Here is an 18,205-nt window from a genome sequence, read left to right as displayed (position 1 = left end):
GATGTTTCATAAACTTTCACATGTTAATTATAAAGTTTATATGGAAGTGTAAAATTTTAAGAATAACCAAGATATTTTTGTTTTGAAAAAAAATAACAGGGCTGGAGCAATAAAATTTGTTCAATCTAGTATGTAATCATATTATAGCTTTATAGTGATTAAAATAGTGTTATTGGCACACTAAAAAACCAGATCAATATAAAAAGAATAAAAATTCCAGAAACAGACCCAAGGATGTATAAGAAAGCCAAATTCCAGAAGCATTGCAAATGACAAATGAATATCCAAAAACATATTTAGCTTCACAAAGATTCTTAAGAATACAAATAAAAAGGAAAATGAGAAAATTTAATGTTTGTGTTTCATAATCATTAATGAAACATTAAGAGAACTTAAAAATTGCCTATTTATAATTTTTTTGATATATGAGTTAAGTACTTGCAAAATTTTTGTTGGTTAAATTAAACAATGTAGAACTTTAAAGGAAATAAAATATGTTAGTTTCATGAACACAGGTTGAAATTAAAAATTTAAATAATTTTATAAACTGGTTTTAATATTAACAAGCACCTCTTACAAGTGATTGTTAAAATTTGCTATGAACAGGTATTTGTAAGCACTACCTCAAATATAATAAACAGGTTTCATAATCAGTAACTTCAATAAACTATTACATTTTAAAACCAAAATAACCTCTGAAGAGTGTTTTCTGTAGCAAAAAAAGCCATCCTCAAGGCACAAAAAAAAATTAGTTGACAATATTGTTTAGTAAACACATATGATACAATAATACCATATGTTTCTATAGGTACAAATAATAGACAAAGAAAAGAATACATAAGAAACTAAGAATAGTGTTTTCCCTCAGAAAAAGGCCAGGGAGATTTGAATTTATCAGTAACTGTTGAATATTTTGCAATGCAAAAGCATTCATGTATTGCTTATATAAGTAAAAATAAAGAAAATTTTTCGTCAGGTCATGTGTACCCATTTTGGGTTCGATAATCAGGGTCAATATACTTATGACTCTCTATGTTGTCCCAAAATTAGTCTGTGTAAGACAAAGTTATTCTGGCTCCTTTTATAGCAACAGAAAGCCACACTCTAGCAGTAACATTTCCCACCACCTTCCTACATGAGGAGCTTTATACAATGGGTAAAACTAAACAATACAAACAAGACTCAGAGTGTAATTTTGGTACTAATGCTGAGAATTTAGTTGTATTTGTCAATATTATCATGGCAAGGGTAAGATATCTTATAATGGTTTATGGAATATCAGTGAAAGAAATAGAAAAGCCTACTCAAAAGCAGGCTCTGGGGTGGGGAGTTATTGACATACAAGACCTTATTTTCCAAGCACAGCCTGGAGAAAACACTTATTTTGGAGAGCTAAAGGTAGAATTCCTCTTGGGGGGCTAAGACTTTGTTTGCTAGCAAAAGAACCTGCTGCCAGGTTGGGTGTGAAATGATAGGCTTCCAGGCAAGGTCTGGAAGAGAAGGCAGAACTAAGGGAAGACTGCATCCTTGGCATAAAGATTTCATCCTCGGGCAAAAATGGAAAGGTCCTAATATTGAAGCCAAGCGTCCTTGGATCGAAGTCCTTTTAAAATTATCATCTATGATCTTGTCTTGAAGAACAAATAGGCAAAATAAAGAGCTCAGATACAGAGGTTTCTGGGAGGTGGGGTGTCTAATTAAAATTGCTGTTACCCGTTAAAACCTTGTGCTTAGAAATTTTATTAGTTTGTAAAATTATGGGGTTTTAACATTAATTAATTAATTTATTTCCTAAGAAATAGGCCAGGAGTGCATATTGTCTTCCCTGGCTGAGGCTTTAGTAATATCTGACAGGATTACAAAACTGCTTGATAAAATTGTGTGTAAAAATTTGCCCAACACAGGAGACAACACCACCCTGACCTGGAACCTAGAGCCAGGAGCTGAAGATCTGTCCGACTTCCTTTGCTCCTACATGTTAGTTCTTAGAAGAGCAAGTCCCAGGCTCTACAGGTGAGATACCTAACTCCTGGGTTCAGAACCACCCCTCCCTATCCCAGGTGAGTAGGGGCTCTCCCCCTGCCAAAGGGCAGTCTCTAGGGATGACGGCAATAAAGATCATTTCTGTTCCTACATAATCAGAATGTTAGGTACAATTAATCAATGAAAGGCCAGTTGGAATTATTTACAGAGAAACATCCTTCAGTGCTTTCCAGGGACAATAAGAAAACACAGAGAATGTGGTTTTTGCCCTTGGAAACCCAAAAGGGAGAAAGACGTGCTGGACAAATGGCTTGATGGGCCAGGAAAATAGCAGGACTGCTGGGCTCAAGGAGAAATAAGGACCAGAGGGAAAAACACAGTGATGAAGATGACTGAGAGCTCGAACAAGGACAGGTAGAATAAGGTAAAGTAATAGTAACTTTCATACTGTTTATTTGGCTGTGCTGTGATGCTACTTTCCTCCATCCCCTACCTACCTAAATCTTCAGTGCCACATGTATTAATGGTCTTAGTGATTCTTAGTTGATAATTAAAGGAAATGAGAGGGAGCTGCATACCACAGGAGGGTGGGAAGAGAAGAGACACAAGGTACAAGACACAGAGCAGAGATGGAATTCCAAGTAAACAAGAAAGAAGGGTGATATAAGCCCCTGAACTTCATGCCAAGGAATCTTTGTAGAGATTTAGTGTGCCGATTATGGAGATGGAGCTTGAGCGAGTGCAAAATATATATTAAAGAGAATGATAATCCCAAAGTTTGGTGGTTTGGGGACTATCGAGGACTCTGTCATGTGGATTACATAGTCATTGACATCAGACATGGAGAAATAAAAAGCTCAAAGAATGGTTCTATGTATTCCTGTGGACTCTGACACTCACCATCTACTTCTTTATCCATCATCTGCCCACCCATCACTGACCTTATCATCTTGCCCACCCCCAATTTTCCTCAAAAACATGTTCTATTTCCCTTAAACTTTTAATGGTTTTTTTCAAAATCTGAGAAATTCTTTTTCTTTTCCTTGGTAGAACAGTGAGTCTGTGGCCACACCAACCTAAATCCAACAAAATGCAAAATGCATGCAAGTGGGAAAACTGGGTGGCGTGAGAAAAAAGTACTTTTTCTTGCTGTTTCCCTCTTTGGGGGCAGGAGGTGGCGTACCAGAGATTCAGGAGATTGCCTGGCTGAGTTTTTCTGTATCCCTTGCAGTGCCCCAGGGACAACTATGAATCCCAGGTAGCTCCATAGCTGCCCTTGGGCTGGAAGGAGGTCAGCAGTCAGTGCTCACGGACAATCACCAGCCTGCGTGGTGGCAGATGCTGCTGGCCCTCGCACTCACAGTCCCCTTTTAGGTCTTCCTCCTGGTGTTGCTCACTGTCCAATTCTGTCCAATTTCCTCCACTAAGAATTTTCCATTATCCCGCTGGCCTGCCTGGACATACTCCTGTGATTCCTCGTGGCTTATGGTCCTGTAGGCAGTGCCTCACATTGCTAGAATTGGCTTCATTTTCCATTCTTAGGACTCTCAAGTAACCTCAATTTCTTCTCACATATAAGAGTCACAAGACTTTCTTCTAAGATTTATATGTATATATATTCATATGTCAAAGAATGTAAAAAAACTTATTAGAAATGAAACATAAGTTTACCAAGAATACAGGGGACTTAAGTTAGTATACCTTCTCTCCATCTCTGTAATTAATCATACTTCATGTAAACATCCATTATGTTTTTAAGTCATAAAATGTTAAGTCAACACATATGATATCTGTTACCTACGTCTGAAATGAGAAATCAGCCTGCCCCTAACTCCCATGCCAAAAGCGAGCTCATCTTCCCCCTAAGGCACCCAGGCAAATTCAAACTCCACAGCTTCTGTGAAAGATAAAATAATGAAATGAAAATGTACAGGCTTAAAAAGAAATAATGATAATAATAATAAAACACTGCTTGTAGGGATAATAAATGAAAGGCAGAAAATGAAATAGGTCTCCAAAGTAATTCCTTAAGACTCTCATGCCTATCCTCCTAAAATAATACATATCAAATAAAATCTAAATTCCTCCTGCTTGTCTGTGCTGTACACACATAGTTCATTAGCAGAGGAGATGCGTGTCCTGGAAATGGGACCATTAACCGAGTGAGCGTTTTCCTGGTCTGTATAACATCGCCCCTACAGAGGCAGTCCCTGGCCTCTCCCACTGCCCATCACTGTCCCTTCATTGACCCCAGCAATTGTTGCCTTCAGCTTCCACTTGTAAACACGCGGTCTTGTCCTTCCACGCTGCAGTCAGGTTCATGCTGACCCTGACAATGTCAAGGACTAGCCCCAGAATCTGATAGTCAGCTGGCTAATCTTTACTCTGTTCCCCAGATATTTCCTTGAATGGGCTTTGAGGCTCCCGTCTAAAACTGAAATCTATGTGATACTCTTCTTCTGTTCTCTGTGGCAGGCCCCGTTCTATCCCTGGCATTGCTTTTGTCAGCCTGGATGAGTCAAAGCTGTTCACCAGAACAAAGAATAAATGGCAGGAAAGGGTACTCAAAGGAAGAAATAATGCATTTTTCAGAAAACTCGCCCACTTGAAGAAATTAGTCGAATAGTTTTTTGCTAGTTCTTCCTAGATAAGTGTATATGGTCACCCTCTGAACTTAGAACTGCTACTCTAAATTTATATACATGCTATTTCAGTGAAAAGCCACTTTATAAAGAATCAGCACTGTGAAAAGTGAAATTAAATGGAGTACGTATGAGTGAGAGGCGATAGCTTTTAAGAAGAAGTAAGACACCAAAACAAGGTGAAAAAATTTTCAAAAGTAGAGTGAGAGAACAAGCAAAAAAAGTAAGAGGTGGTAATGGTAAAAATGAGATCTTAAAGTTGAAATTTTGGAGGTATTGTCATATTGGTAATGGCAAAGTCTTAAAAATATAATGGGAGTAGGTGGCAGATTAGACTAGAGACAAGCCCATTGGAGGAAAGGAGGTCATGGAACTGAAAAGTTGGGTCTGGAAAAGTTACAGATGTGGATGTTAAGACCACCAAGAATTGAATACAGGTAGTATAAAAGGGAGTGACTGTGAGCCAGGAGCTAGAATCTTCTAAGACAGGTGGGAAAGTGTCCCAGTTGGGGGTCAGGAGATAATGCAGAAAGTTGAAGAGAATTTTTAGAGAAGACAGTGGGGCTATAGGGGATTTTGTTAGGACTATGAGTTCCATAGCACACAACAAAAGGCATTTGGAAGTTAGGGGAGAATGGGAGATGGGACAAAGTACTCAGCCAAATGGGAAGAGAGTCTGAAGGATAAAGATTGACTAGGGAGATTGGGCTTCACATGGTGACCACATAACGTAGGGATAAAGGGTCTAATGAGATTACATAGATATTGAAGGTAAGGCAGTGGGTGTTGAAGAAGAGAGAGGTCTTGCCAGAAGCACATTTTTTTTTTAAAGATTTTATTTATTTATTTGACAGAGATAGAGACAGCCAGCGAGAGAGGGAACACAAGCAGGGGGAGTGGGAGAGGAAGAAGTAGGCTCATAGCGGAGGAGCCTGATGTGGGGCTCGATCCCATAACGCCAGGATCACGCCCTGAGCTGAAGACAGACGCTTAACCGCTGTGCCACCCAGGCGCCTCCAGAAGCACATTCTTGAAACTCCTGTTAACAACTCTTGTAACAAGCTTTCTTGTAACTCTTGCCAGTGGAGGTATAGAAGTCAGGAGAGGGGTCTTCTTATGCCAAGCAGAAACAACTTTGGAAATTGCTTTCCAATCCCCCTCTACCTTCATCTTCCACGTGGGTCCCAGGCCTATGAAGGGATAACAAATAGGTCTCACTTGCCGTGGATAGGGAGTGACTGCCTGGAACACCGTGGTATGAACAACTTCAAGACCATGCCCAGATTCAGGAGACCAGGCAAACAGCCCCATCTATGCCAGTGTCTGTTTTCCCCAGTTTAAGGTCATTCCCTAAAGTTCAATTCAAATCCTAATTTTCCATCCCACCTCTCACTTTGTAACCCACCTGCTAGCCACTTATACACGCATAAAGCTTTAGGACTTTAACATACACTATTTCATTCTGGGCTCCCACCTCCACTCTTCCTGACGGCGATCTACTCAGCCTGCTACACTGTCTGCTAACGACCCCCAAGTCTCCATGTCCAGACAAGGCCTCATTCCCGAGCACCAGAAACTTCTCTGCAAGTGTCTCTGGGGCTTTGAGCACATCAGGTGTGTTCTTCACACCTCCCTGCCCTTTCCACCCTGAAGGGTCCTCTCGCATCCCAGCTGGTGTACCCCCATTTGCCCATTGGAACAACCCGAGTCATCTTCAACTCTCCCTGTCCCCCAGCTCATCAGTCACCAGTTTCTATGCATCCAGCCTCTGACATTCCTTAAACTTACTCCCTCACCTCCCTCCCTACTGCCTCTACCTTGTTCACAACTGTCTCTTCTCTCAAGCAGACTCGCGAAGTACACTTCAGCTCCCGTTTCCCACAGCCATTAGAGTGACCTTTGTAAAACAGAAATGTTTTGCTCTTCCTTAAAGGCTTCATGGCTTTACATCACTGACAGGATAAAGATCAAAGTTCTTAATCCTTGACACAAAACATTGCATATGTTTGTCCAGGTACCACTCTCTCCTGCTAAACTATGACCGCCACTAAGGCAGGAATGTGCCCCTCTTTTATTTGGAATTCCCACTAACGGCTTGGAGATCCAGAAGATACTCAAGCCAGGTGAAGTGAAGTAATGCAAGCAGGTAGAGGGAAAGCATAAAAAACAACCTAGTTTTAAATACTCTCTCTCGTGCCAGTTGACATAAGATCATTTTCTACTAGCTCTCACCACCAGCTCGTTCACCTCTCTTCCTACCATGAACAGCAGAGACATAGAAATTTTTTATTTTACAATTAATAGAAGGTATACCAAGGGTGGAAATGGGGCCTTGATATGAATTTTCTAATATTGCATTCCAGCTTCACCATTTCCAGGTGTGCAACCCTGCACAAGATACTTAAACTCTATAACCTTATAACCTCTATACTAATAGTACCTGATTCAAGTGGTTCTTATGGGGATTGAATGAGGCAGTGTGTATAAAGTGTACGGAATAGGAAATGTTCAGTAAATAATAGCTGTGGTTCATACTCTAAAAGAGGTCACATGCATGGTTCATTCAGAGATAATTGAAAGCATTACTGCTGTTAGTTAGACAACAAGAAACACGCATGTATTTCCTAGAATGGGGGAAATGTGTCTTTACTTTTTCCATAGAGTTCAGGCCATACAGAATCAGCTTCTGAAGGAGATTGGGAATTTTTATCTCTGGTCTCCCTGACATTTTTCTCTCCCAGTGTTTTCTACCCCTCTGTCCTCTCGCTCCAGGGTCCTACTGCTCCTGAAGAGACTCAGCAAATCCTACAGCCCTCTGTAGAAATAGGCTTGGGTCTACTGGGGATAGGTGGGCTATCTTGTTGATTTTCAATATTATCTTAGAATTTGTCTATCCATATGTCGTAGCAATACCTTGACCCAATTGAACAAACTCCTTCCTTTTAAACTTGACTTCCATTACTGGACCACAAATTACATTGTATTTGGTATCGGGGTGTTTTTGACCTTTCCAAAAAAATCAAGTTCATACTGTTCAACCTAATCACTGAAGAATGATAATTTGTTAACTATAAATATTTAAAAATGTATGCATGACCATTTTTCTGTTATTGAACTTTTTCATTTTTTAACATAATGGATTCTCAAAAAAATGACTTGGGCTGGGGAGGCAGGTTTCCTTTACTCTCTGAGAAGCCATAGAGTGAAGCCATCTATAAAGCAGTTCTTTCTTTTACTGACAATAATTATCTTTTATAACATCTCCTCAATGTATTTTTGTGTTAAAAGATCTGCCCTCCTCTTAAAAGAGAGGAAAGGAGAGGGAGAAAAATAAAAGGCATACGGAGGGATCATATAGTATATAAAATGACTAATCACGAGCCACCTATTTCACAAATTACCAGGGACATTACACATGATAATATAGGCAAAGAACTTTAAAGAGTTAAAAGTACGATCATGAAAGGCAGTCCACTTATAGCCTACTCCAAAGACCATTTTCAATCTGTGAACTCTTTGTTTCTGGTCCATGGTGAGATAAATATGAAAATTTGAAAGCAAGCATTTAGAAATTGTTATAGAAATTTGACAAAGTAATTTTACATCTGTTGAATAAAATAATAAAAGATTTGGGCTTGTATTCTGTATGTCTGATTTTTTACTTCATTTCTAGTAATTATTTTCATTGTACTTCACAAAGGCAAAGAAAAACCTGTCCTTCACTACACATAGTTTGAGAAGCGTTGATAAAAGGTATTATTATTTCTGAAATTTTGCTTAAGAACCATTAAATTTCTAATTATAAACTAGTTACATGTCATTATTTGAGAAACACTGTTTCATATCAAGTGTAAAGAGTTGCCAGCATACAAACAAGTTTCAGAACAAGTTTGTTTTGTGTTGGGTAACTTGGTCATTTAAGATTAGAAACCATTTTCCCCACAAAATAACATAAACCTGGGGTTATGTTCTTGGTGTAGCCCAGAAATTCCAGTTATCTCAAAAGATTGCTAAGCTATACTATAAAATTTAATAACAGGTATATACTATAGCCTTTAATAACCGTTCTTCTCTATCCTCCTACAATGGAGAAAATCGACTTCTGATTTCCAAATCAGAAAAGCTCTCTCTTCCCCATCTGCCTGTGCGAAATGGCGATTCCTAGCCCTAGCATGCTGGTGGTGGGTAAGAATGGGGGCTACTTCCGCAGAAATTGTTTCAACAGCAACACTCAGAAGGAAGAAGAGTACAGAACTACAGCATTCTTCGCACAGAGCGATGAGGGAATTGGGAGATGGAGTTTGAGGGAACTCACTGGCTGTATTAATAAAGTTAAACTAAGGTTTCTCCAAGATTCTCTGAGATTGAGATGATGTTGGTTTTGCTGACCTTGAAAGCCCTGGTTCTTTACCACAAACACCTCTGCCCTAAACTCTGGGGTGTTGTTCCCTTGGTGGCCCAACACCAAATTGGGACTAGGCATCATCCTGAATTGAGATTTGTCCCTGCCAGAGGGACCCATGACACAAAGAAAGGTAAGACTTCTGTTCTTTCAAAAGGCAACTATCTACCATTCAGCATAACCTAATAACCCTTAAGACTAAATCAGAGATACACACAGGAGCAGAGGGATCTTTTTTGGGGGGGCGGCAGGGGAGGAGGGCGGGGCAGATGAGAAACCAGAATGTGTTTTTACTTACTGATTGTTTATGAAACTGATGTTTGTTGAAAATTGGCAATTGTCATGACTTCCACCTACATGCTGTAGGGTGGCAAACCCTGGAAACCAGTAGAAGCTTACTGCAGGCATACTCACTTGTTCGAACTGTCTCAGTCTTAATGAGTAAGTGTCCCTTTTACACTTTTTTCTTTCTTCATGTTAGGGCTGTTAAAGTAAAAGAAAACAAAAATCAAAAACATTGTTCTTATCCCATAACCTGAGTTGAGATCAAAAACAGCGTCCACGTCTTGAGGTCTCTAGTGTAGACGAGCACTGCTGCGAACAGAAAGTCTCTTTCTTTCCGTCTACACCCTGTTATAGAAAGTAGTTGATTCCAACATGAGTTATTTACAAGAAAGAGCCTGAATCTTTTAATGAAACAGAATCTCTCAAACGTTATCTAGAAGTTTCTTCCCTGCCTATGGGGAAAGCCATGTCTGTGAACACTAGGATGAGAAAGGTTCGCGGGCCGCTTGAGGCTCTTGGGGGGTCGTCCGTTTGGGAAAGGAGGCGGAGGAGTCCAATTTTCAGGGCCTTACCCTAAACTGGGGCATTCCGGAAAGGGTCTGAGGAGGCTGGTGGTGACAAAAGCCAAGGGCCGGGCGGAGGGCGGAGACGGGGCGGAGCGCGGCCGGAGCGGGGAGGCGGGCGCCGCCCACGGTGCTCCCCTGCCGGCGCGAGCGAGGCTGCGCCGGCTCCCGCGCCATGGGGCGGCTGGTGGCTCTGAGCTTGCTGGGGATAGCGCTGGCGCTCCTGGGCGAGAGGCTCCTGGCGCTCAGGTAGGTGGGCCCGCGCGCACCGGGCCGTGGGCCGCGGCCTGGCTGTGCGCCGCCCTCCCCCAAGCGGACCGCGGGGGGCCCCCGGGCCCGGGTGGCCGCGGGCGCCGGGCGAGGGCGCAGGCCGAGCGGGGATTCTCGGGTTGCCGGGTGAGAACTCTGGATTGTTGTCAGTTCCGCAGCTTGGTGAACACCTCCGCCCCCGCCCCCAAACTCTAGCAAAACCCCGCACGGTTGGGGCAGAATCTGGAGACTTCCTGGGAAGTTGAGAAGCCTTTGCTGCTTACCGAGTTCTTTTCCACCTCGTTTGAGCAGCGAGGGCTTTGTAGTTACTCACAGGCAAACCCAGCGCTTTAACTTGAAAGCAAAACTATTATTCATGCATTGAACCTTTAATTATAAAGATTTGTTTCAGGTCTTTGGTGCTGCTTCTCTTCTTGGGTCCCAAACCAGCCGCCGTCTTTTATAAAGTTGCTCACCATCCCTTCCCTGCATAGTTTGAGAAACTTTTCAGCTTTCTAATCTTGGCGCTGTAGATCGAAGATACGAAGATACGTGAGATACTCAGCTGCTGTTCTTACATCACTTCCTTATTTATCTTCACTCAGAAACCCTGAAGCCGGAATGTCAAACAGCACAAGCCTGGTCCATCTCCCAGTTTAATTATAAATGAAAACCGCGAGTGGGTCGACATCATAGTTTCTAAATTACCGACTCAAATTTTAGAAGCCTCATGCAAAAGGATTCCAGAAACACGGAGCACCTACTACGTATTGGTGTGCCATCCTGGGCTCCTGTAATGGAATGAGGCGCAGTCCTTACCTTTAAAAAGTTCACCCTGTTGCAGGGGAGGAGAGAAATAAAGCAAATGTATCCATTAGGATGTCCAGACCAGGTACAAACAAAGCCCTACAGGCTTAAGGAGGAAAGATTACAGCCCCTGAAGGTGGATGGAGTTCAGGAGGAAGAGACTGTTTGATACTGGCCTTGAAGGATGAGTGAAACACATATGGGGTCATCCCAGATGAAAAGTGCAGCGCGAACAGAGGGGGAAAGGTGGGGAAGTTTGGAGACAAGTAGACCAACTTGCCAGGAGCATAAAGTTCGGGAGCGAGAATAGTAGGGGTTGGGGGAAGGATAGGTTTTGAGAGGGTTAACTAGAAGTTCAAAAATTGGGGCCTGCTTTGATAGGCAAAGGAGAGCTATTGATGTTTGGGGTGTGTGTGTGTGTGTTTAAACAGGAATCTGTTTAAACCATCTAAGACAGAATCAGTTGCCGTGCTGTAAAGCATAATTAATTGTGCTCCTGCAGAGATGAAGCTGGAAGGATGGATGGGAGGAGAGCGATAGTTCTGGATCCTGGCTGTACATTAGAAACTCCTGGCAGGCTGATGTCTGGGCTGCACTCCCAGAGATTGTGTTTCAGCTGGTCTGCGTGGGGCCCAGGCACGCGTGGTTTTTATTTTTAAAAATTCTTATAATTCAAATATGCGGTTACAACTGAGAAGCAGTAGAATAGAGAGTGGGTAGACATGGGGAACCTAGTGAAGACATGACAGTGGTTTGGAGAGAATAACAGGGCAGGGGCCCAAACGCTGGAGCCTCACCGATGAGGGTGGGGAGTCTAAAGTGATACTGTCTCTACTGTCCTCTAGCTGGAGCCTCACTTGCTGATGAAGGGATGCAAGCAGGAGGACAGTGTATGGCGGAGGAGAAGGAAATGGACATGTTGACCTGAATTTTCATGTTACGTAAATACTCAGCCTGCTCTGCAGAACATTCTTGAGTTGGATGATTTTGTAAGATCTGTCCAGTTCTCAGTTTCAAAGGCAATACCACTAAATTCACAAGCTCATGAAATTGTCCTAAAGTTCAGACTCCCAGGGTTTCCACAAATAATGGTTTTTTCTTCTTTCTAATCTTAAAGTTTTAAATTTAAGTCCCTTACATGATGTTACAGTTGCAAACCTAGGAAAAAGTAAATACAGCTTATGTATATAGAACGTACCTTATAGGTAATTCAGAGTTTAATGCATCTTTTTCTTTATAAAGATTTGACTGCAATAAATTTGACTGAGCAGTGACTTTCTAGGTTGGTAATGTCATTGGATAGTTGAAGTCCCAAGTCAGCTGATGTGAGAATGTTAGGATATGTGATTGGTGGCTAGATTCAGCAAATAAAAATGCAGGATACCCAGTTAATTTTGAATTTCAGATAACCAATGAATCGTTTTGTAGTATAAGCTTATCCCATTGCAGTATTGGGGCATAATTATACTAAAATATCATTCTTTATTTGGAATTCAAATTTGGGCATCTTGTATTTTATCTGGCAACCCCGTGCTCGTGGATTATCAAGTGCTTGCTGTTTACAGAGTTACAGGTCGAGTGCTCAAATGCATAGTGTGTCTCCTTTCAGACCCTTAGAGTCTGTTTTGAAAAGCAGCATGTTCCTACCTCCCCATAAGGAAAGGCTCTTCAAAACACAGGCTTGTTTTTGTTTTTTTGTTTTTTGTTTTTTGCTCTCATCTGGTGCCTGCTATTTCATTATCCTATTTTTAGAGGTGGCACTTTGGTACTCAAGTTATTTCTCTTCCCCAGGGTGCCCACTTAAATTTCAACGTGAATTTCAGGTAAATAATGAATACTTTTTTAGTATAAGTATGTCCCAGATGGATACGTGGAATCAAAGCTGTCTCTTTCCTTCTGAACTGTAACTGGCTAAAGTTCCCAGGGGAAGGTGGCATATTATACCCAAGTTTTCCACTCCTCCCAGGTTGAGCAATAAAGGGGGAAATAGAACTACACAAATATCCCCAGGCCAGTTGCTACCTGTTGCAAAGTACACACCCTTGGATGAATCACAGGACTAGAGTACATCAGAGGCCTACGCATGAGCAGGAATCCCTGAAACAAGCATCTGAACATTCTGCTTGTTGCCTGATAGATTTTATGACAGCTGTACCAAAAAGCTATGCAGTCTGCTTTCGAACACTTCTTCAAGGTCAGGCTTTATTTTTATAAACTAGCATCCTCCTTATCATTGTGTGACGACTGTGTTCTGGTCACTGTGTCAAAAGTGTCAAAAGTTCTTTATAATAAGCCAAAATGTACATTTTAAAAAAGATTTTATCTATTTATTTCAAGAGAGTGTGGGGGAGGAGCGGCAGGGGGGACAGAGAATCTCAAGCAGACTCCCTGCTGAGTGTGGAGCCTGACGTGGGGCTGGATCCCACGACCCTGAGACCATGATCTGAGCTGAAATCAGGAGTTGGACACCTACCCCACTGAGCCACCCAGGGGCCCCTACACCAAAATATGCATTTACTGATATTTGGAAAGAGAACCCTTTTACGTTTATGCCTTCATTCAGTCTTCATACATGTCTTCCTTTCTATATTAGACATGTTAAAAACTGAGCTGGAGGAGGTCAGCTAATTAGTTCAACAGGGAATTAGTGCTGAACCTGATTCCAAGTATACTCTGCCCCCGCTTCCCCACTGCCTCCTAGCTTTTCTGCCTCTGCAGCAAATTACTCCCCACCTAAGATGCCTAATCACAAATTCTTAGTTACTAAGTACTACAGGCATTACAGGGGCCCGAGGGGTGAATTCCAAGGGGTGTTACAAGTCTGTATATAAAAGATAAAGCCCCTGTTTGTCTGTATTTAGGCCGTACTTAAAAGATAAACCCTGGTTGGTAGCTGGTAAATTCAAAGGCGAGAAATATGGAACGAGGTAATGCCAGGTAGTAACACTGTGTTCCTAGTTTGTTGAAGATGAGGTAACATAATAGCTAATTGCCCCCACCTAATCCCACTCTAGATGGGTAATGCTGTCCCCTGAGTGAAAGAAATAGAAACTGAGGGACGCCTGGATGGCTCAGTTGGTGAAGAAAATGCCTTCGGCTCAGGTCATGATCCTATGACCCAGCCCTGTGTCTGGCTGCCTGCTCAGCAGGGAGTCTGCTTGTCCCTCTTCCTGTGGCCCCCTGCTCCTGCTCTCTCTCTCTCTCTCAAAAAAATAAGTAAAATCTTAAAAAAAAAAAAAAAAACTTAAAAAAAAAAAAGAAATAGAAAGTGATTCATGGTAATGGCTGTTGGTTAAGGGTTCATGGTCTGTGGCCAGATAGCCTCAATTCATTTCTTAGCTCCACAATTTACCTGGGTTTTTGGCTTTTTATTTCACTTTTCTGTGCCTCAGTGTCCTAATCTGTAGGATGGGGATATTAATTCTACCCACTCCATGGTGGGACTATGAAAAATAAAGTTCATTCTTGTGAAGTGCTAAAACAGCCAAAGATACATAGAGAGTAGTCAGTGAAAGCTACCATAATGACAATGTTCAGGCAGGGGTTCTTAGACTTTTGTGCCATAGATCCGTTTAGCAGCTGGTAAAGCCTTGACTCCTCAGTATTATGCTTTTATTTAAAAAAAAATTTTTGTGGTGCCCCTCTTTCTTTCTTCTTTTTTTTTTTTTTTTTAGTTTTTATTTTAATTCCATTTATTTAACACACAGTGTTATATTAGTTTCAGGTATACAATGTAGTGATTCATCAATTCCATACATCACCCTGTGCTCATCGCAAGTGCCCTCCTTAATCCCCATCACCTATCTCACACATCCCCCCCTCACCTCCCCGCTGGTCACCATCAGTTTGTTCTCTGTAGTTAACAGTCCGTTTCTTCATTTGTCTCTCTCTCTCTTTTTTTACCCTTGACTCATTTGTTTTTTTCCTTAAATTCCACATATAAGTGAAATCATATGGTATTTGTCTTTCTCTGACTTAATTCACTTAGCATTATACTCTCTAGCTCCATCCATGTTGTTGCAAATGGCAAGATATCATTCTTTTTTATGGCTGAGTAGTGTTCCACTGTATATATATATATATACACACATATATATATATATACACAAATAAACCACATCTTCTTTATCTGTTCATCAGCTGATAGACCCTTGGTCAGCATCATGTTTTTAAATGGGTGAAATAAAACACATAGGATTCCAAAACAAAATTAAATACTATACAAGTTAATACTAATTCAAATACTTAAATACTATTACCAAGCTATTTTAAAAATCTAATGTATGATGTAATAACATGGGCTTCTTAATTAAAGCCTTAAATAGATATAAAGGTAGTTGAATATGTAGCAATAGATATTTTGAAGTAGCAGCGAGTATAAATGGTATTTTGAGATATCTACAACAGCTGAAATGTGATGTAACAATGTCTGATTTCTGTTTTTGACAGAGAGACACAGGTACTGCTAGTAGAAAGTTCTGTGGTTTCTTGCCTGCACTCATCATCGAAGGAAATACTTAGTTTCAGTTAGGTTTAAATAAAGATGTATGTATTTTTTCCCCCATCCCTGTTCATGGATCCCTGAATTTTACCCATGGACTCCTTAGAGGTCACTGGACCCCAGATTAAGAACCTTGATGTACATGTTTCCGCTGGGTGTCCCTGGGGAAGTGATTGCTGGCTCCATTGAAGGAAGACGGAATATTTTCTTTCTAGTTGTAATTCAAAAGAAAATGACCCCATCTTAATGAAAAAGAAGAGGAAAGTGAGAAAAACAAAAGGAACCTGGAGCAGTTGTGGTTGCCTGGGACATTGTGTGTGAGGCTGGCTGTGGGGTAAAGGGCAGGAGTGCTGTGGTTGATTTGCAATGTCTGCAGGAGAGCAGACTGCTATCTCTGACCTAGTACTCTCATAAGCATGCGAGGACAGAAAGTGCTAGGGAGCTAATAGCCTGTACCAAGATTATTTGTGTCTGTACCATTTGTCTTTTTATTTTTAATTTGGCATGAATGCATTTAGGCTTATTGATCTGCTAGTCCAAAGAGGTTTGTGTAACTTTCTCTTGTATGTTCTCCCAAAACTTCTTAAATCTCTTAACAGTTAGGAGTGTTTTCAGCTGCAAGTAACATACATCAAATTAATTGTAACATATACGAATAAAGGCTTATTTTTCTCACATGATAAAAATTTTGTAGGTGAGTCCATCTACAGCTTGTCCCTTGAGCCCACGATCATATCAGAAACTTAGGTTCTTATATTTTTGTCCTTCAATCCTTCGCTATTGGCATTGTGTCCTCATTCTTGTCATGTTAAGAATACCAAATGGTTGTTATAGTCCTAAGCACTGCATGTGTGGTCAAATCATGAAGAAGGGAGAAAGAGGGGATACTAGTTAGCTTTCTTTTTGTGTCTGCCTTTTCTATCAGGAACAAAAATATCTTTCTCCAAAGCCTAAGTCATATGATTACCCCTAAATACAAAGGAGGCTGGGAAAGCAAATGTTTGGCTTGCCTGTCTCTGCAGTGGAAAGGAGCAAGAAAGAAAGGGGGTGAGGGTGGCTTTAGGTTTTTCAGCTAAGAGGGCCTGCCAGCCTGGAATACAGATGGTCACTAATGGGTAGGGAACTGGTAAAAAGCCTAGCAGGTTTCCACTGAAAGAATTTGAAAGTCCTGATGGCCCACAAACATTGGAAACAAAATCCCATCTTTCTTTGATTTTGAAAGAGAGATAAGAAAAAATGATTTGATTAAGCAGAAGTTATGCACAGCCCTTATGCAACTCCAGTTTTAATGGTAGGCAGTGTGCATATTTAGAGATGATATTGTACAACTAAACTTAGGTGATGAAGATTGCCTCTTGGCAATGTGTAATTATCAGTCATTTATGTAGACCTAAGTTGACTCTAAAAAATAACCCATATTTAACTGTTCAAACAGAACTGAATTTTATTTTATCCATATAACTTATCTTTGAAAAAGGTAGATGACAATCCTCATTATCTCTATTTTTGTGTAGTTAAATGAGCATAATAGGAGGTTGTATAAAATTGACACCCAAACCAATCCATGATACAGAAACTTGATGAAACTGCAGCTGGGACCTACTGGCATATCTCCATCTGTTTCTGGAATCATGCAGTGTCCACTGAACCTGGGAGGCCATCTAGTCTCATCCTTATTTTATGCATAAAGAGGACTGAGGCCCATAGAGATTCACCTACTAATGGTCAGGCAGTCTTGCTGCTAAGACAGAAACACAGATCTTTTCACCCTTTTTGAGAAAAATACCGGAGTGGGTTAGAGCACTGCCTCTGGAAGGTTCTTCCCAGCAGGTGCCAAACCTCAGCAAAGTTCCTTCACCTCTGAGTCACTTCCCTCATCCCTAAAGTAGGGACAATGGTACTTACTTCTTAGGATTGTTTGAACAATTAAATGAAGTCATTCAGGTAAATCACATAGAACAGTGGTGAACTCAATAAGTTTTAGCTGTTTTTATTACTGATTTCCTTTTGCTACCCACGGTCATTAGCAGCAGCATCCCCATCACCACTAGTATTACTGCTACCCCATTAGGCTAAGTATACTTATTTTCCCCCTTTAAATCACTCCCGAGACTTGTAAATGTGAGATTTATTGTCTTTTTTATTGCTTTACTTTAAAATTTTATTTTTAATTTTTATTACATCTTTATATTTTAAAAATCTATGTATTTCATGTATTTATTTTATTCACTATAATTTTATTTTATTGCCTTATTGCTATATTATTTCAAAAGATTTTGACACTCTTTGAATTATATGATTCAAAATAACATACCCATTTTTTTTTAAAAAGATTTTCTTGAGAGAACGCATGCAGGGCTGAGGGGCAGAGGGAGAGGGAGAAGCAGACTCCCCACTGAGCAGGGAGCTGGATGTGGGACTGGATCCCAGGACCCCAGGATTATGACCTGAGCTGAAGGCAGGCACTTAATCGACTGAGCCACCCAGGTGCCCCCCTCAAAATAACATATTGATTAACATTTTAATTAGAAACTTTATGTATGATACGAGTTGCCAGATTATATAGCTGCTACCACCTGTTGGCAATTCTGGGTTAAGTAGCCCTTGGCCTTCTTCCACGTTGCTGAGACCGGTAAGCTTCCCCAAATTCAGTGTCTAGAAGTCAGATGCTGTCAAGGATATGAATAGGGGAGGGACAAGCAGCAAATGGTCATTTTTCTCTCTTAAATGTGTGGTCTGTGTGACCCATTTTGAAAAAATGTAAACTACTCTG

The 18,205-nt window shown here is 40.9% G+C and overlaps 1 protein-coding gene and 1 long non-coding RNA gene across 4 annotated transcripts in view; one reads left to right on the top strand and one right to left on the bottom strand.

The window, feature by feature from the left end:
* Positions 1–5,521: 5,521 nt before the first annotated feature.
* LOC105237490 lies at positions 5,522–10,026 on the bottom strand. 2 transcript variants are annotated; one of them, XR_002142600.2, is made up of 4 exons: positions 9,885–10,026; positions 9,326–9,510; positions 6,443–6,522; positions 5,522–5,815 (listed from the first exon to the last, which is right to left on the bottom strand). It is a non-coding gene; the product is annotated as an uncharacterized LOC105237490 (long non-coding RNA). The 2 variants fall into 2 exon arrangements; XR_002142601.2 differs by lacking the exon at positions 6,443–6,522.
* The window catches only part of LOC100466658 (serum paraoxonase/arylesterase 2), a 28,287-nt gene continuing 20,049 nt past the window's right edge, over positions 9,968–18,205 (top strand). The window contains exon 1 of one of the 2 annotated variants that reach the window (XM_034667914.1): positions 9,968–10,124. In XM_034667914.1, the coding sequence (XP_034523805.1) occupies positions 10,051–10,124 (74 nt within the window). In that variant the 5' untranslated portion in view covers positions 9,968–10,050. Of the gene's footprint in view, positions 10,125–10,800; positions 11,868–18,205 lie in introns of those variants that run through there. The other variant, XM_034667917.1, reaches the window with a different exon arrangement.

This window comes from Ailuropoda melanoleuca, chromosome 1 (genome assembly GCF_002007445.2).
Source record: "Ailuropoda melanoleuca isolate Jingjing chromosome 1, ASM200744v2, whole genome shotgun sequence".
In the NCBI taxonomy this organism is placed as follows: Eukaryota; Metazoa; Chordata; class Mammalia; order Carnivora; family Ursidae; genus Ailuropoda; species Ailuropoda melanoleuca.
The sequence above is the reverse complement of the archived record's forward strand: the minus strand, read 5'-3'. Positions and strand labels throughout refer to the sequence as shown.